Source organism: Homarus americanus, unplaced genomic scaffold, assembly GCF_018991925.1.
Source record: "Homarus americanus isolate GMGI-L3 unplaced genomic scaffold, GMGI_Hamer_2.0 scaffold7626, whole genome shotgun sequence".
Classification (NCBI taxonomy): domain Eukaryota; kingdom Metazoa; phylum Arthropoda; class Malacostraca; order Decapoda; family Nephropidae; genus Homarus; species Homarus americanus.
In genome coordinates, this window is record NW_024718273.1 from 19,837,688 (window position 1) to 19,858,103 (window position 20,416).

Here is a 20,416-nt window from a genome sequence, read left to right on the forward strand (position 1 = left end):
CTGAACTAAAATTTAATGTGCCTAACTATTTAAGTACATCCAGAATAATACACAAGCACCAAGAAATGACCTCGAAAACCCATAAGTGGCGAGTAATTAGCATTGCAAAAGTAATTAAAATATTCTAAAAATCATTTGAACATTTTCTAAAAACCATTTGAACAAGTTATAATCAAGATATCAAATTTTGGTTAACAGATCCTTAAGCAGCATGTTCAGGAGTACCTATACTGCGATTTTGAGCAAAATCTAATTTTGGACGAAATTCCAAAAATTGTAAGGCTTACCCCTTACAGAATTTTTGGCCAAAAATACTTTTTCTCTCTGAACTAAAATTTAATGTGCCTAACTATTTAAGTACATCCAGAATAATACACAAGCACCAAGAAGTGACCTCGACAACCCATAAGTGGCGAGTAATTAGCATTGCAAAAGTAATGAAAATATTCTAAAAATCATTTGAACATTTTCTAAAAACCATTTGAACAAGTTATAATCAAGATATCAAATTTTGGTTAACAGATCCTTAAGCAGCATGTTCAGGAGTACCTATACTGCGATTTTGAGCAAAATCAAATTTTGGACGAAATTCCAAAAATTGTAAGGCTTACCCCTTACAGAATTTTTGGCCAAAAATACTTTTTCTCTCTGAACTAAAATTTAATGTGCCTAACTATTTATGTACATCCAGAATAATACACAAGCACCAAGAAATGACCTCGAAAACCCATAAGTGGCGAGTAATTAGCATTGCAAAAGTAATTAAAATATTCTAAAAACCATTTGAACATTTTCTAAAAGCCATTTGAACAAGTTATAATCAAGATATCAAATTTTGGTTAACAGATTCTTAAGCAACATGTTCAGGAGTACCTATACTGCGATTTTGAGCAAAATCTAATTTTGGACGAAATTCCAAAAATTGTAAGGCTTACCCCTTACAGAATTTTTGGCCAAAAATACTTTTTTTCTCTGAACTAAAATTTAATGTGCCTAACTATTTAAGTACATCCAGAATAATACACAAGCACCAAGAAATGACCTTCAAAACCCATAAGTGGCGAGTAATTAGCATTGCAAAAGTAATTAAAATATTCTAAAAATCATTTGGTCATTTTCTAAAAGCCATTTGAACAAGTTATAATCAAGATATCAAATTTTGGTTTACAGATCCTTAAGCAGCACATTCAGGAGTACCTATGCTGAAATTTTGAACAAAATCCACTTGTGGACGAAATGCCAAAAATTGTAAGGCTTACCCCTTACAGAATTTTTGGCCAAAAATACTTTTTTTCTCTGAACTAAAATTTAATGTGCCTAACTATTTAAGTACATCCAGAATAATACACAAGCACCAAGAAATGACCTTGAAAACCCATAAGTGGCGAGTAATTAGCATTGCAAAAGTAATTAAAATATTCTAAAAATCATTTGAACATTTTCTAAAAGCCATTTGAACAAGTTATAATCAAGATATCAAATTTTGGTTAACAGATCCTTAAGCAGCATGTTCAGGAGTACCTATACTGCGATTTTGAGCAAAATCGAATTTTGGACGAAATTCCAAAAATTGTAAGGCTTACCCCTTACAGAATTTTTGGCCAAAAATACTTTTTCTCTCAGAACTAAAATTTAATGTGCCTACCTTCTTAAATACACCCAGAATAATACACAAGCACCAAGAATTGACCTTGAAAACCCAAAATGGCGAGCAATTAGCATTGCAAATGTAATTAAAATATTCTAAAAATCATTTGAACATTTCTACAAAAGCCATTTGAACAAGTTATAATCAAGATATCAAATTTGGTTAACAGATCCTTAAGCAGCACATTCAGGAGTACCTATACTGAAATTTTGAACAAAATCCATTTTTTGGCCGAAAATGACAAAAATTGTGTCTTATAGCCTTAAAGGATTTTTGGCCAAAAATACGTTTTCTCTCTGAACTAAAATTTAATGTGCCTAACTATTTAAGTACATCCAGAATAATACACAAGCACCAAGAAATGACCTCGAAAACCCATAAGTGGCGAGTAATTAGCATTGCAAAAGTAATTAAAATATTCTAAAAATCATTTGAACATTTTCTAAAAGCCATTTGAACAAGTTATAATCAAGATATCAAATTTTGGTTAACAGATCCTTAAGCAGCATGTTCAGGAGTACCTATACTGCGATTTTGAGCAAAATCTAATTTTGGACGAAATTCCAAAAATTGTAAGGCTTACCCCTTACAGAATTTTTGGCCAAAAATACTTTTTCTCTCTGAACTAAAATTTAATGTGCCTAACTATTTAAGTACATCCAGAATAATACACAAGCACCAAGAAATGACCTCGAAAACCCATAAGTGGCGAGTAATTAGCATTGCAAAAGTAATTAAAATATTCTAAAAATCATTTGAACATTTTCTAAAAGCCATTTGAACAAGTTATAATCAAGATATCAAATTTTGGTTAACAGATCCTTAAGCAGCATGTTCAGGAGTACCTATACTGCGATTTTGAGCAAAATCTAATTTTGGACGAAATTCCAAAAATTGTAAGGCTTACCCCTTACAGAATTTTTGGCCAAAAATACTTTTTCTCTCTGAACTAAAATTTAATGTGCCTAACTATTTAAGTACATCCAGAATAATACACAAGCACCAAGAAATGACCTCGAAAACCCATAAGTGGCGAGTAATTAGCATTGCAAAAGTAATTAAAATATTCTAAAAATCATTTGAACATTTTCTAAAAGCCATTTGAACAAGTTATAATCAAGATATCAAATTTTGGTTAACAGATCCTTAAGCAGCATGTTCAGGAGTACCTATACTGCGATTTTGAGCAAAATCTAATTTTGGACGAAATTCCAAAAATTGTAAGGCTTACCCCTTACAGAATTTTTGGCCAAAAATACTTTTTCTCTCAGAACTAAAATTTAATGTGCCTACCTTCTTAAATACACCCAGAATAATACACAAGCACCAAGAATTGACCTTGAAAACCCAAAATGGCGAGCAATTAGCATTGCAAAAGTAATTAAAATATTCTAAAAATCATTTGAACATTTTCTAAAAGCCATTTGAACAAGTTATAATCAAGATATCAAATTTTGGTTAACAGATCCTTAAGCAGCATGTTCAGGAGTACCTATACTGCGATTTTGAGCAAAATCTAATTTTGGACGAAATTCCAAAAATTGTAAGGCTTACCCCTTACAGAATTTTTGGCCAAAAATACTTTTTCTCTCCGAACTAAAATTTAATGTGCCTACCTTCTTAAATACACCCAGAATAATACACAAGCACCAAGAATTGACCTTGAAAACCCAAAATGGCGAGCAATTAGCATTGCAAAAGTAATTAAAATATTCTAAAAATCATTTGAACATTTTCTAAAAGCCATTTGAACAAGTTATAATCAAGATATCAAATTTTGGTTAACAGATCCTTAAGCAGCACATTCAGGGGTACCAATACTGAAATTTTGAAAAAAATCCATTTTTTAGCCGAAAATGACAAAAATTGTAAGTCTTATGCCTTAAAGGATTTTTGGCCAAAAATACTTTTTCTCTCTGAACTAAAATTTAATGTGCCTAACTATTTAAGTACATCCAGAATAATACACAAGCACCAAGAAATGACCTCGAAAACCCATAAGTGGCGAGTAATTAGCATTGCAAAAGTAATTAAAATATTCTAAAAATCATTTGAACATTTTCTAAAAGCCATTTGAACAAGTTATAATCAAGATATCAAATTTTGGTTAACAGATCCTTAAGCAGCATGTTCAGGAGTACCTATACTGCGATTTTGAGCAAAATCTAATTTTGGACGAAATTCCAAAAATTGTAAGTCTTATGCCTTAAAGGATTTTTGGCCAAAAATACTTTTTCTCTCTGAACTAAAATTTAATGTGCCTAACTATTTAAGTACATGCAGAATAATACACAAGCACCAGGTGACTGCATAGGACCACTGAGTTACCTGGTGACTGTAGAGGAGCAATGAGTCACCCGAGTGCACCAACTTCCACGTTGACTTGCTCAATAAAGCTTATAACAGCTTACTTAGTGCAAAGCAATGTACTCTAGCCAAAGAAATAGGTAGCATAATCAGCACGATATACAGATACTTGAAATATAATTTAACCCTCCTCAACACTGTGCTATACATTTGGTAGATACAGGTGTGATATATTATCACAATAGGAGGAGGTCTGTACAATATCTGGAACACAAAACTATAAAAATATACTGATAAAGGACTGTTTTCTTTAAACTATTTAGCATATACACCAGCCCATCGACTGATTTCCCCCACCATAGGAGATCCCCCAATGTGTCAGAATTGTCCTGAACACTGGCAGGCGAGTGACTAAATAAACACAGCAATTTAATGGTGGAAATCTGTCAACCCTCAGGGCAATGTACACACACACCATGGTGGTACAGTTTGAACAATACCTCCTTGAGACATGTAATAAATTAAAACAATGTTGATGATTGAGCCCAAGCGACATGAGGCAATCAATTGAAGAGGACCGACTCTGGGTCCTCACTCTCCAGGAACTTGATGTGACGCAGAACATCCTTCTTGGTGATGATCCCCAGCAGCCGTCTGCAACACCAGACACAATAATCTTCAGTTCAGCTGTCACATACACAGTCCTTACACCTAACTTCTACTGACAATAGCTTCTGACTGAGGGCTAATGGTTGCAAGAGGTGCACCGGGGCACAAGGCCAGCTTTCATTCGTGAGGTCTTGTACCCAAATTGTACTAACCCACATAGAATATGAAGAAAAAACCATGCATGGATATCTTCAATGTGCCGACTGATACCTAAAGATTATAACCAACGGAACGTATAAAAGCAAGACCTTACCCATTGTGTGTGTGACGAGTGTTTGCCGCAACCCCAGCTTTCTGAACATGTCGACCACTGTCTCCATTGGCGTTTGGTCAGTGATGGTGATGGGTGCGAGATCCAGGATCTTGAGAAGGCAAAGAGGTGGAGGACCCATCCACGGTGATGGCACCGACGCCGTGAACAACACAACCGACTCACCCACAATTCCTTCTGTGCTTTTTTTAGCTTGATCTGTGGATATTAATTTAGTTGTACAAAATGCCACAATAAAAGAAACTACAGTACTACAACTCTACTAATCACAAAAGGAACAAAAGAAACTACACTATCAATCTATTTAACCTCACAAGAAATGAAAGAAATTATTATAATTTAATTTAACCTTTAAAACATAATACATCTCAACACGCAGCCATCCTCTCTCTGAACTGTCACATTGCACATCCACCTCACCATTTTCATTTCAGCTCACTCAAAGCAGTAAAAGAGGGTCTTTAACTGCCATACAACATCACACTTCTCCAATAAGCTACATACATTCTGCCTTTCATGTGGAGGAAAGGTTACTCTTGCTGTCAATAAAGGCAGCAGCTCCCTAGCTACCTCCAGCTATTTCTGACTCTTGCAACAGAGCAGGCTTCAGCACCACCACCGCCACTGACCATGTCACCCGAATAACATGATAACTTAATAACCTTAAACAAGCTCAAGCAACAAAGAATACATGTGTACAAGTTTACCAAAATAAGAAAAAGAGTTGTTTGTCAAGTGTTATAAAACTGGAGTGTTCTCTCAATAATGTTTTTGGTGTTATTAAGTTTTAAAATGGTTCAGATAATTTATGGACACTCAGACACTGGTGACTTACTGATGGCAATATTTAGATCCCTTCTGGCAACAAAACCAACCAGGTACTGAGACTGCCGGCTCACCACCACGGGGAACCCATTGTGGTCCATCTCTCGAAGAAGCTGCTCCACATCGTCCAGGGCCATACTGTCTTGGGTTATCACGAAGAAAGACTCATGTTTCTTGTCGATGATAACCAGGGTAAGAATCATTGGTTAGTGATTAGAAAATAGTTCTTTGACAATAATTTTCTTAAAAAAAAAAAAGAGTTCATAATGTACTTAAGCTCATCAGTGATAAATGAAAAATGTTCCACCACAACTGTAAGGCAACAAGTACAGTACAGTACGGTAAACCCTCTATATAAGGGACAGGTTTGCATTCATTAGTCTGGTATTGGAAGGGTTTACTGTAAGGAGAAAAGAGGAGGAGTGCAAATTCAGTAAAGACTCACCCTGGCTTCATCACATCATGTGCAAGAGTGGTGTGACTGAACTCTTCCTTGGAGTCTAAGAATGGATAGCCGTTGAGGATAATGTGGGCATCATAAATACCCTCACGACCAAATGCGTCCCCAATCCACTTGCTGGCCATCACTGCAGCCACGAGAGGCACAATGTAACGTACACCTCCCGTCAGCTCAAACATGATCACTACCAATGACATTGTGGAAGAAAACTCGTGTAAAAGACAGAATCTCCTTTACAGAAATCTTTCCTGGGTGACCAACCAATACACAGAGAAAGAGCTGAACTTGAAGAAAACTCTGCAGCAACAAGGGGGAACTCAGCTCTTACTGTAATATTTGAGATCTAATTTTTGGGTGTCTTTTGTGAATACAGGACATGACAGTACCTTATATAAAATATATATACATTTTTATTATACAAAATATAATTTATCTTGTATGTAGTAAAATAGTCAAGATGTGTTAGTACAATTGAAAAGTTTTTCTAAATTTGGAGGACAAAAATTACTAAAACAATAAAAAGCAGGTAAAATTTTACTACAACTTTTTCATTTATAACTTGATACAGTACTGTAGTTGTGACTCAATATCACCCATTCACACACACAAAAGAACTAAGCAGATATTTGAGACGAATCACTAAATTAAATTAAACACCAATATATAATATACTGCATACATAAAATACAAAGGGTTATTAACCAGTCATGCGCGTGACCCCACCAAGTACAGCTGCCGCCCCAACCATGGCATACAGCCCAGGGGTAATGCAGTTCTCCCCTGTGCTGCACTCCCCAGCAAACACCGCCCAGTCTTGATTGTGACTGAAAAGAAAAAGATGTTGGTTTAGGGTTTAAGTTTTAAAATGGCTCTGATAATTTATGGACACCAGTACAGTACAGTACTTCCAAGGACTGGGTACCCACTATGCTAGCTGCTCCAAGCCGATGCCCACCAGCCGCCCGATGATGGCACCCATGGCCAGGGAAGGAATGAAGAGACCGCAAGGGACCTGGTGAAGGCTAGGAGGCTACGGTGTCCTTCTGGTCAATGTTTAGTTTTTATTTGTATTTTTCATTTTTTTTACATAAATTCAAGAATAAAATTACCAAAACCGCTAGTGTAGTGGCTAGTAAAGGTGACTCAGGGCTGTGGTTTAGTGAAGGTGACTCAGGGCCGTGGTTTAGTGAACGTAACTCGATATCTTTCAGTATTTTATCATAGCTTAAACAAGTAGTAATGTATATACAAGCATTACATTTGGCCTGATCATACCCTAGGGGCTACTTGTCAAATCTGCCTGATTTGACATTTGGAAATCCAAGATGGCTGCCATTTTTCAAGCTGGCTGCCAAGTTCACCTTCGAAAGATTATTTTTTTTATAGAAATTGATGTAGTTGGTCAATCTAAATGATCTTAGTGTCGATATGCATGTTTTCAAGCATGCTCAGATGATTTTTCCTATTTCTGATACTCTCAGGTGACCAGGTGACTTATTAGGCTTCAGTGGGTGTGACCTGTGCCCGGGTGGGCTATCCCTGTAAAAAAATAATCTGCTGAGTCACCGTGTGTCGTCTGGTTGTGTACATCGGCCCACCTCCCAGTGTATTGTGCTCTCACGTCCACACAAAAAAATTATATTATACCATGAGTCCATGACGCTTGAATAAAGTTGCTTTCATTGGTGTCAGATAACAAAATATGTACTTTCTGTTTAATATGGCAGGGGTCCTGGAGGGGTTGGCTAGGAAGTTAGGTAACGTGTCATGGTTCGGGGATGGTAGTGGTGTAAGAGTGGATTATATTATATTAAGACTATAATATGTTGTGTTTCTTATATTTCTTACCGTACCTACAGGAGATTATGGCGTATCTACGTAGAAGTTCACTCCACCACTCGACATTCCATGATTTATACTTGATAAATGATGATTTAATGAGTTCCATTAATTTCCAACACCATCTAAGTTACTGGTTACACTTTGTCATAACCAATCAGTCATTACCTTTAGTAATAATAAGAGAGGATCACAGATACGGGCAGATAATTGCACTTACATTTATTTGTCAAGTTTCCATACAATGACTTACAATTTACATGGATATATGAATCACTCACATTCACGCTGTAATAAAATTAATCCTCTAAAAGCGGGAATTTTCAACTTGGGGACACATGTGATTACTCTACTATGGGTATGACTTAACAGAACCTTAATTCTTCAAGTGATACATTTACTGCCAGACTGGATTGCTTTTGTTGCAACCAGGCTTTCGCACAAGAACTTCTTTCCACGGGCAATAACAACAAAAAGGTACTCTTGGGTTACCACACATAGTCTCGCGTCACTGACAGTCACTGTAGACGGTTGTCGCGGCAAGGAGAACTAGTAAGCGTGACTTAAATTAACAACTTAGGTTCAATAGACCAGCCTGGATTGCTTTTGTCGCAACCAGGCTTCCAGAAATATCACGGGGATAACAAACCTAGGTTAACACACTTAGTCACGTGTCACTGACGATCACAGGACGGAGTGGCTTTGGAGGACTCTGTGTGGTGTCCCGCTCCCTTCTGGAGGGAGAAGCTGGATGTCTTGGCTAACCCATGGCCAAGGGGATACTACTTAAAATGAGGTTTTGGGGCGTGAGGCGATGAACAGTACAACACTGTCTCACTGGCCTCCCCCTATAGGCTGGCTAACATACCACTAATGGAAAATATGTGTAGCAGTTATGGCTCGCCGGTGCCTTATATCTAGTAAACATAACTTTGGAATTGGCTGCGCACTTGTGTGGGTAAGCCTAACGCAACCCATGACATAAGGTCAGGTAGGTTTCTTTGGTTAATTAGGTCAGGTTCTATTACATTCAATACTATTCATTTGCGACAGAAATGTATAGAATGAAAGGTATTCAGAATGATGAGTTATATCTAGAACTGGACCCAAAAATATTGTGGGACATTATGGTCAACTTGTAAAAATGTATCCACTAAGAATACAGACTTCAGGGTACACACACACACAGACAGAGTCGACACAGGTTTCAATCGACACTGTTGAGAATGATGCAGCTATGTTGACACTATTTAGACTGTCACAAATTCGCTGCGTCTAAAGTGAACCTCCCTATCCCCCGCCATCCAGAAGACGTCCTTTGTGCTGATATGTGACGGGGGTGTCGATAATCTCTCTCTCTCTCTCTTTCTCGTTATTATTATTTATATTTAGGAGTAATTCGCCTCGTATAGAATGTTGATCATTATTGTAATTTCTTCTTCTTCTTCTGTGTGTGTGTGTGTGTGTGTGTGTGTGTGTGTGTGTGTGTGTGTGTGTGTGTGTGTGTGTGTGTGTGTGTTTTTCTAGCGTTCTGTACCCCTTCGTTCCCTGTACAATATTTGCACTAATTCATTTATACAAGTAATATGAGAAGTGCGGTGGTCAAATGGATAAATCATTCGTTCAAGTATCCTAAGGTTCCCTGGTTTGTGCCCGTGGTATCCCTATTTGACCCAGATGTAGAAGACACCTGAATTTACAGTTGTGGTTGTCAAACAAATCAAATACAGTATTGATCACGTGTTACTCCATCTGTACCAAAAGAAAGCATCAGACTTACCAATTGTACAGTGGCGGACAAGATTCCCTGAACACTTGGCAGTATCCGGTATGTACAGTAAGTACCTAAGGAGCATTAGGTGAAAGGGGATGGGGTTTTAAGGTATTTTCTCAGAGTTCTTTTATTAAGGAGTAAAGTAAAGTTATGAGATATATATACCAATCATATTCCGTCTATTACCCACAAGTTGATGCCAGATATTGCCAGGAGTTAGGGGATTTTGTCCGAAAATGTACAGTACAGTAAGTAAAAAAAAAAGTATCTGACCAAACACTGTATGAAACAGTAGGGCACCAGTGATGATACATATTGGGACGTGTGTTTACTTTGGTATTATAGTTTAACACTAGTAATGCAATGTGTATTTATTTCTGCGTAATTAATATAATGTTCGGTTATCAAATGAAGTAGGATCAGTATGCCACAGAGACACGCATACCAACCCTCCCTGGACATAGTACTACACATACCAACCCTCCCGGACATAGTACTACACATACCAACCCTCCCTGGACATAGAGCCACGCATATATGAGCCGGTTGGTTAATTCCCAATTAACCAGGTTGGTTCACATATATTATATTAGGCTTTAGTAACGAAACCCAATTGAAGTTTCTTGTTTTATTAGAAAAGTATTATGTTTATATAATTCCTGAGTGTAATGGGCCCCTGTCTCATCAACAGAACATATTATATAAATGGGTCAATACATCTGATTATATATTCAGATTCACCACCCTGTAACTTTCCATTGTCTATGAGTATGACATGAGTTGTACACGTGAGCGGGCAACTCACCCAAGAGGGAGTGACCCGTAGTCAGCATATCTGTAAGCCCGCACAGCGAGGCCCTCACTCTTCAGTCGCTCACAACAACTTATATCTTAAGGACGTGACCTAACGTTTATAAAACATAAACGCTGTCCCTTTCTCATTCACTCCTATACAGTGGGGCTTACGGTCGATCTACACTCAGTAATTATATATACAATCCTTTTATAATAAAACAAGGAACTACCGTTTGGGTTTCGTTACTTAAACCCAAATAATAAATATATGTGAGCGGCCTGATTAATTGCACAAGCAGCCGATTCATATAGATGGCAAGCGGTGTGTACGGATTCTGAAGCTGGTAGTAGTCGTATCAATCGTCTGTGTTTTGAGAAAAACTTAAAACACACAGCAGTGACGCGTTACATAATCCGAGTGTTTAAAATTATATCCCGTATTGAGACGATATTTAGTGAGTGCTCCTTATCTCTGTCACATACAAAAACGTGAAGAATTCGTAATATACATATATTACAGCCTGTTGGTAAATATCCAGATAGAGCCGGTTGAAGTAGACCCCACTCAGCATTTTCTAATTACAGTGTTGCAGTGTTGAAGAAAGGTTTCATAACCTGGACTAACAATTGATATTTCACTAGCAGCTGAACAGTTTTGTTGTGTCGTCAGCGTTAATTACGAAGTTCCGGTGTCATCATACAAGATCTCTATATATACGTAGACTGTGAAGACGTGGCACACGGCAGTCTCGCTAGCGACCTAGCAACGAACAGAGTGATAACCAATCATCAGCAGTTTCTGATCGACGTTGGAGAAACTACCCTAGTTTGAAGTGGACTCGTCTCTCGCCAAGGCAGAAGCGTCTCATCATTGCCAAGGAAACCAGGAGCAGCGCGCGCATCACCAAGAAGAGGCACCGCCCACCCTCCACACAGCCCACCCTCCACACACGACTCGACTCAGAACTGGACTCAGAACTCGGCTTGAAGGATCACGTTTTCTATACAGACGTAACACCCTATATAAAAAGGTATTTAAATTACATAATTCTACACACATGAACACGTTCGAGAGATATCTTCACACCGATAGGTTCGTCGGATAGGATTATTTCAATGATAAAGTGTCGAATGCAAGATTAATGTATTGAAATCCTATAATTTACAGTGGTTTATAAGTGTCTGTCTTCTTATTGATAGTTTAATAATTAACTACAATTCATATTCATTTATCTTGTAAATGAGAGGCAAGTGATCTGATTTTACTGTTAAGTATTCATTGACCCACGAGGGACTAATAGATAATTTTCTAAGTTTCCCATGTCTAATGTTGATGACATTGAACGCCTAGCGCATCTGTTTGCTTATAACCAACTCGTCGATGATCAAGCCCAGACTGACATTGATTTTGAGTCGGGATCACAGTTAAATGATTCGGTAGGAAGTAGTGAGAAAGTTATTGAGGAATCATATGACGACTTAAGCCGTCGTACCCTACGATCTGTTAATCACTATAGTACCTCACCTAAGTATACAAAAACAGTTACCCCTGTTACAGGTGATAGTGTGTCTGTTGCTAAATCGGTAACAACCTTATTAACCCAGCCTTCTGTTAGGAGTAAGAATACTAACTTGCTTAATACTAACACTACAATGGTTTCTTCGAACCCTCACGCCAGTACTACTACCACACCTACAGCTGATAATATTATTAATATCATGCAGCGTGGCGACTATGTTCGAAATTTCACGGGTCAAGATGATGATTGGGTCGCGCATGTGTCTCAGTTGGCGCACATGCCTCACTCCCAGACTCCTTATGCGACACACCTAGCTCCGATTGCTCCTCCCCGCCTGACATATAAACAAAAAACATCCTTACGATGTTCACATTGTAATAAACGTGGCCACGTAATGGAAGATTGTTTTCAGCTCTGAGGTAATAGTGCAAATTTTAAGGCCACACCCGGTGCAAAGCCATTCTCAAGGTCATACAGTGAGGCAGCCAAACCAGCACCTCCTCTTAACCAGAAAGCGCGCAAATGGTGCGCCCTTCACAAATCGACATCTCATAGTTCACATGAGTGCGATGTGCTAATAAAGGCTAGGGGAGTGGACCCTAGTGAAACGGAGGTGTCGTATAGGCGCAAGCAGAAACGTCCCCAAGACAAGTCGTTGGGGGAAGACCAGCGCACACCACAACAAGGAGAGGGATAGATAGGGTAATTCCCACCCCTCCTCACAGCACTTCTATAGCGGCCTCATTAATAGCGGCGCTTAGAAAAGTGGAAGTGTTGTCAGTGCCGGTGAGAGTGGATAATACCAGATTGGCTTGCCAGCTTACGGGTTACTTGGTCTACCAACTCTTTGAAAGAACATGATAGATGTTCTTCCACGTAATAATAGTGTTACGCTTAAAGGTGTTTCCTACACAGCAATGAGTCATTCTGAACCTATGCTCACAGCTAGGACTCAAATTGTTGTCTACCAATCCTATTAAGAGGAAGGCGGATCGTGCGTCAGAGATACCTCTTGACCTCAACCACACACTTTCCCAGCGTGATTACAGCAGCAAGAGTTGGACGATCGTACCAGCAATGTTGAAGAGTACTCTCCATTACCAAAATGAGGAAATCACCAAAGCAACTGTCGAACTACCCAACGTGTGCACGGGCACAGATGTTGTGTCCCCCCCCGGAAACATGCAAGGTAAAAGGGCTGTCATGTGAATCTACCCTGAGCACTATACGCCCTGGTGGTTTGACCGACGTACTGATTCTAAATCGAACAGGCGTTCAGCGAATCTTAAAGAAAGGATGTTATTTGTGTGATTTTCTAGTATATCACAACAATGTCGAAGTGCAGCCTACTAAATTCCCAATTCGAGGTATTGTTGCGAAATGCCAACAGACTCGACTGGCCAGGATAGATCAAATAGCGCCACATGTTAAGGTGATCGATCATCCACAGGGCAAGACACGCCTTTTAGAGCTGCTCGCCGACTATAGAAATATAGTAGCCTTGCCAGGGGAAACGCTAGGTCAGACAGATTTAACATCCCATCATATAGCGTTAAAGGAGGTAACCAACCCTATTTACGTACCAGCTTATAGACTACCTCATAGCCAGCGCGCTGTAGTGCAAGATATGGTACAGGGTATGTTAGATGAGAATGTCATTAGACACTCAAAATCCCCCTTTAATAGCCCATTATTCCTCGTCCCGAAAAAGGATGGTGGATGGCGCCCTGTTATAGATTTCAGGCGCGTCAATGATCAAACGATCCCTGATAGGTACCCTATGCCTATCTTGAGCGACATATTGCAATCCTTAGGCAAGGATAATGCGGTATTTAGCAACTTAGATTTGCTTAGTGGGTATTGGCAAATGCCACTCGATGAGAAATCACGAGAAATAACGGCATTTAGCACGCCTCTAGGCCACTTTGAGTTTCTACGAATGCTATTTGGTCTCAGAAATGCCCCACTAACATTTCAAAGAATGATCAACACCCTGTTTGCCGGACTAATTGGTAACACAGTCTGCGTTTATTTGGATGATCTAATAGTAGTCAGTAAGGACGTCGATTCCCATCTGATTAAACTGCGTGAAGTGTTGGACAAACTTTCCACAGCAGGACTCAAAATAAAACTCTCAAAGTGCGAGTTTTTAAAATCCAGAATCCATTTCCTTGGTCATGTAGTCGACGGTGAGGGCATACACACAGTTAATGATAAAGTCAAAGCTGTATCTCAGTTCCCGCGTCCTACCTCAAATGATCATGTGCGTAGCTTTCTCGGCTTATCTGGATATTATCGTTCCTTTATCAAGAACTATGCAACATTAGCATCGCCCCTAACGAGGTTGCGCAAAAAAGATGCAATGTTTATATGGGACGCTGAACACGAAGATAGTTTTACGGCATTGAAGACAGCGCTTACCAATGCCCCGGTTCTAGCATTCCCAGACTACACTCAACCTTTCACTCTCTGTACTGACGCTCCCGGAATTGGAGTCGGAGCAGTGCTCATGCAAGAGGACACGCGTGGGAAGTTTAGAGTGATAGCATTTGCAAGTCGCAAACTAATCGATGCTGAAACACGTTATTCGGTGACGCATTTAGAAACGTTAGCCGTTGTGCGGGCACTTAAGAAGTTCAAAGACATTATCTTTGGCTACAAGATAACTGTTTTGACTGATCATGCGGCAGTCACCGAACTGTTCCATGGCAGAAACTTATCAGGCAGATTAGCACGCTGATATCTGACAATTCAAGAATTTGACCCGGAATTTAGGTATTTACCTGGGAGGGCGAATGTTGTCGCCAACGCTGTCAAGAAATATAGCACCAGTCATGCCTGTATCATTGTGTAACAACATTCACTCTTTCGCAACTGGAAGATGAGCAACGACGCGACCCATATTGGTCAGCTGTTATAGATCTTTTTTTTCACTTTTGTGTTTCTTTCTAGTTCTTTATGATTATTATTATTATTATTATTATTATTATTATTATTATTATTATAAACGCCTTGGGAATAAGGACGTTCAAGTGACGGGCAAGTCAAAGGGAATGATTGAAACACGCCCTTAACTCATGAGACATAAAGGCAAGCATGAACTTAACATGCTTCCCTGTTGGGCGCTGTAAACGCTTCTGCGCTTCACCTTACACAAGGATGTAGGGTGCCCAATTAAAAAAAAACCGCCTGTTGACGCATTCAGTATTTATTGATGTGGTCAAAACAAGTGCAGGTAAATGCAGACCAGTATGGTGTTCCAAGAGACAACAGTACTGTGTAAATTGTCTCAGCACAAATTCTTGGACAGGATTGTGTGGTGTTTATCAGTGCGAGCAGAAGGCAGCTCCTTACAGCATCACTCGAGGGCTGGTCCTCACAGCATCACTCGAGTGAGCGATCTCCTCCAGTCCAGGCGGCCACGCCACCCTTTTAAACCATTAAATACTCACTTGCCAGTACTGACGCAAGCGGTGATAACACTCCCAGGGTGCCAGCACTGACGCCGGCGGTAAACACCGCCCCCCCCCCGCCGCCGCATCTGGCGAGGTCACAGGTTGCGTGGGGGGGGCATCACTCGAGAGGGCGATATGTGACATGAGAGCCACGTCACCCTTTACATTCAGCAGAATCAGGAACTCTTTATCCGTAAACACCGCCCCCCCATCCCCCAGCCGCCACGTCTCACGAGGCAACAGGCCGCGTGGGGGGGGGGGGGGCGCTGAGAGATCCAATGTTTGTTCGAGGAAGGCAGCGATCGTCAACAACTGACACCAGCATTTATAAGCCAGCGGCGATAATTATTATTATTATTATTATTATTATTATTATTATTATTATTATTATTATTATTATTATTATTATTTCATTTTCCCGCCCCAGGCCCCGATGTGGATCAGTGACCTGTGCCCGGGTGGGCTAATCCCTATAAAAAAAATAAATAAAAAAAATAAATAAATCACACTACCATCATCACAGTAAACACATCCAATAATAATTTGAAACGTGTTACATTAAGCTGTACACTACAAAAGACCAACTTCAGCTTGACACTTTCTCCTGCAGCATCCGTCTGTAACGTGATCAGGAAGCTTGAACCTTTGTAACACTGTGGTGGGAGTGAGAGCTGGTCAGTGATGGTCTTCAGGAGAGTGACGGACGAGGGGCAACTGTTCAGGTTGGCTGAGACTCTCAAGCAAGACTTCCCATACTCCTGCACGGTGAGTGCTGTACTGCTGACCCTCCTGCTGCACGGTGAGTACTGTACTGCTGACCCTCCTGCTGCACGGTGAGTACTGTACTGCTGACCCTCCTGCACGGTGAGTACTGTACTGCTGACCCTCCTGCTGCACGGTGAGTACTGTACTGCTGACCCTCCTGCTGCACGGTGAGTACTGTACTGCTGACCCTACTGCTGCACGGTGAGTACTGTACTGCTGACCCTCCTGCTGCACGGTGAGTACTGTACTGCTGACCCTCCTGCACGGTGAGTACTGTACTGCTGACCCTCCTGCACGGTGAGTACTGAAGAAATGGACAGTTTGTCAGATATAAACTATGGATTTCAAAAGAGATGACAGAGAAATGTGAATTAATTAGTCAAGTGACAACACGGCCATTCGTTCCTGTACTGTAGCTGCTGGCGTTAACTCCTCTTCTCCTCCCGGACAGATGCACAACAACCTGCTGTTTCACGCTCGACGGTTGTGCTCCACGGGAACTTTCTACGTGTTGGATGATTCACCAGATTCTCACGTCGTCATGTGGCGGAACAACGTGAGTGAAAGATGTCCTTATACAGTAACTCTCACCATAAGCCAGGCGATAAATGTCCCCCCCACCCCCCGGGTCTGCATATTACACGAGCTGGATTTATAAACACCAAGGTGATATATCCAGACACTGTAACAGACTCTACAGGTATAATTTCTACAGCTTTTGACTTCATTGTTTGTGCTGTAGTTGAGGAGATGCCCGCTAGGTGTGTCCTGACGGCTCCACGTACGGGGAAACATCACCTGATGATTAATCCCCCAGCTTATTGTAAGAACATAAGAACATAAGAATGGAGGAAACTGCAGCGGGCCTATTGGCCCATACTGGGCAGTCCCGTTTACACCCAACCCCTATTGCTCATATGAGCATCGAACCTATGTTTGAAGCTATCCAGCGTATTCGAGTTAATGATGATATTTGGTAACTTGTTCCAATCATCCACTACTCTGTTTCCAAACCAATGTTTACCTATTTCACGCCTAAATCTAAATTTGTCTAATTTAAAACCATTGTTACGAGTTCGCTACTGGTTGGATAGTTTGAGTACCTTTGTAATGTCCCCTTTGTTTAGCCCTGCCTTCCACTTATACACCTCTATCAGGTCGTCCCTCGCTCTACGTCTCTCAAGGGAGTGCAAATTAAGATGCTTTAACCTGTCTCTATACTCAAGGTTCCTAATGCCCGGGATTAGTCTTGTCATTCTCCTCTGAATTCTTTCCAAGGATTCTATATCCATTCTGTAATACGGTGACCAGAACTGAACTGCGTAATCCAGGTGTGGTCTCACAAGAGCAAGGTACAGTTTTAGGATGACCTCGCTAGTCTTGTAACTAACACTCCTTTGTATGAACCCAAGTACTTTATTAGCCTTGTTACGAGCAAAAACACATTGTTTACTTGGCTTAAGGTTCCTACTTATCATTACTCCTAAATCTCTCTCGCAGTCGGATTTCTCTATGGCATCGTCGTTCATCTGGTATCTGGTTTCCCTGTTTGCATCTCCTATACTGAGTACTTTACATTTGTCGACGTTGAATTTCATCTGCCATTTTTCAGACCATTCGAAAAATTTGTTTAGATCTTCCTGTAGTTTTGCCGAGTCCTCGTCAGATTTGATAACACGTCCTATTTTAGTGTCATCAGGAAATTTACTTACGTTGCTGTCAATGCCGATATCTATGTCGTTTATGTATATAATAAATAATAATGGTCCAAGTACTGAGCCTTGGGGAACTCCACTTGTGACGTTGCTCCAATGGGACTTAGTGCCGTTAATGCTCACTAGCTGTTTCCTGTCCTGTAACCACACCCTAATCCATTTAAGGATATTACCTTTGATGCCATGTGCTTCTACCTTTCTAATTAGTCTTTCATGGGGGACTCTGTCGAAGGCTTTGCTAAAGTCGAGATATACCACATCATAATTGTGCCCCTCGTCCACCGATTCGAAAACTGATGAAAAGAATGTTAATAGATTAGTTAGGCAAGAACGTCCGCTTGTGAAGCCATGCTGGGAATCATTGATCAATCGGTGCTTCTCCAGGTGATTTCGAATAGTTTGAAATGATTGCTTCCAGTAATTTGCCTACTATTGATGTACCTGATGATTAATCCCCCAACTTATTGTACCTGATGATTAATCCCCCAGCTTATTGTACCTGATGATTAATCCCCCAGTTTATTGTACCTGATGATTAATCCCCCAGCTCACTGTACCTGATGATTAATTCCCCAGCTTATTGCACCTGAAGATTAATTATCGTAATGCTGACCTAACCTAACTTAACCTAATTAACCTAAGGCCACCATCTGTCTATTTGTTTATACGCACCCCCCCCCCTCCCGCCCACACCAGGACGTGGCTTCTCAGTTCACCGTCTTTTGCCGGGAACGCGAGGTGTGCCAGCTGCAGAAGGCGCTGAAAGAGACGCCCCTGGTGACTGGCATAAACCTGCATAGGGGTGTATCCCTCACTACCTGCTGGGCCCGGTCAAGGAGGTCACCCATCACCTAGACTCAGCCTCGACAGTCCAGGATCACACCCTCACCTACCACCCCACCTGACACTCAGCCCTCAGGTAGGTGACACACACCCTCACCTGACACTCAGCCTCAGGTAGGTGATGCACCCTCACCTGGACACTCTACCCTCAGGTAGGTGACACACCACCTGGACACTCTACCCCCAGGTAGGTGACACACCTCACCTGGACACTCAGCCCCTTAGGTAGGTGACACACCCTCACCTGGACACTCAGCCCCTCAGGTAGGTGACACACCCTCACCTGGACACTCAGCCCCTCAGGTAGGTGACGCACCCTCACCTGGACACTCTACCCCTCAGGTAGGTGACGCACCCTCACCTGGACACTCTACCCCTCAGGTAGGTGACGCACCTTCACCTGGACACAAATGGGTAAATGGTAACTGGTAGGATAAATAGTTAATTACCAGGTAAACAGTTGCTAGCCACACTGACGAGATATTATTAAGACGATTGACTTAGATAAATGTGAACTGGCTGTCTGTCATATGATGGGAAGAAAATTTGATAAAGGAAGGAAGAAGAGAAAACACATCACTCACAATTAATGGTGTAGCAACTTGATATAGGAGCAGAGGATGGTCCTGGGGCTTACCGCTCTGAGTAACCCGTCTCTCCCCTCCTCCAGGTGTAGGGCGGGGTTCTGTGTCCGTCTGCTGGGTAAAGCCGGTTTGCAGCACCTCTTGGAGACCAGCCAGTACGCTAAGGACTCGCCTCTGCAGACCATGTGGAGATTTATCCAAAAAGTGCCGTCTGTAGGCGTGTATTTGGACCAAACCGTTGTGGAGGACACGTCGGTGGAGCTGGGCGACATATTAGCTGCTAGAAATGAGGTCGTCCCCGTGTCCTGGATTGCCTCATCCACGTATGGTGCCCTGGGCATGCTGAGGACCGAAGAGGACTACAGGGGCATGGGTCTAGCTCGTCTAGTGTCCAGGGTAACGGCGAGGCTACAGGCTAGCCAGGGCTACTTACCACACGTCCTTGTGAGCATCAACAACACGACCTCACGAGACTTGTTCACACACATGTCTGGGTGGCGTCACTCTCACTTCTCTTTCATGATGTCGACTGACTTTACCAACATTAACTACTATTAGTTTCCCTCTGCAGTGTAGTGGACAATAGGCATCCCAGTTTATTTCACCTAAGTAATTTACTCAATGTAACTATGAGTGTTAGAAACGTAGACGGCAAGCTTGTCTGTGAAGCTTGTTTACGTCTGTTTCTCGTGAGTGAAGACTTGAGTAGAGACTTATCGAGGGAGAACGGAATATATCTGAAACCTCCCTCGAGGGAAGACGGAACCAGCAACAATGGTTCTCAATAACGTCTTCCTCTAGTGAGTGATATCAAACTACTGCCCGTCATAGGTAGTCAGAGAGCCAGTTACTTAATGCTTAACTCAGCACTAAGTGACGCAACTTCCCGTGGGCACACCTTAACACGTGCTCTGAAAATAAGTCTCAAAGCTAGTGGAAAGTTACA

The 20,416-nt window shown here is 41.1% G+C and overlaps 2 protein-coding genes across 3 annotated transcripts in view; one reads left to right on the forward strand and one right to left on the reverse strand.

Moving 5' to 3' along the window:
- Positions 1–3,943: 3,943 nt before the first annotated feature.
- On the reverse strand, positions 3,944–7,453 carry LOC121859609 (H(+)/Cl(-) exchange transporter 5-like). Its single transcript, XM_042356548.1, is given in 8 exon segments — positions 3,944–4,609; positions 4,878–4,888; positions 4,891–5,093; positions 5,731–5,893; positions 6,162–6,376; positions 6,883–7,004; positions 7,107–7,210; positions 7,439–7,453. Coding segments are annotated over 8 exon segments (924 nt in total). The 3' UTR covers positions 3,944–4,518.
- An 8,724-nt stretch (positions 7,454–16,177) lies between these two features.
- The window catches only part of LOC121859562, a 51,271-nt gene continuing 47,032 nt past the window's right edge, over positions 16,178–20,416 (forward strand). For both annotated transcript variants that reach the window (XM_042356488.1, XM_042356487.1), the window contains exons 1-2: positions 16,178–16,328; positions 16,780–16,884. In XM_042356488.1, coding sequence (XP_042212422.1) covers positions 16,245–16,328; positions 16,780–16,884 — 189 coding nt within the window. In that variant the 5' untranslated portion in view covers positions 16,178–16,244. The remainder of the gene's footprint in view (positions 16,329–16,779; positions 16,885–20,416) is intronic.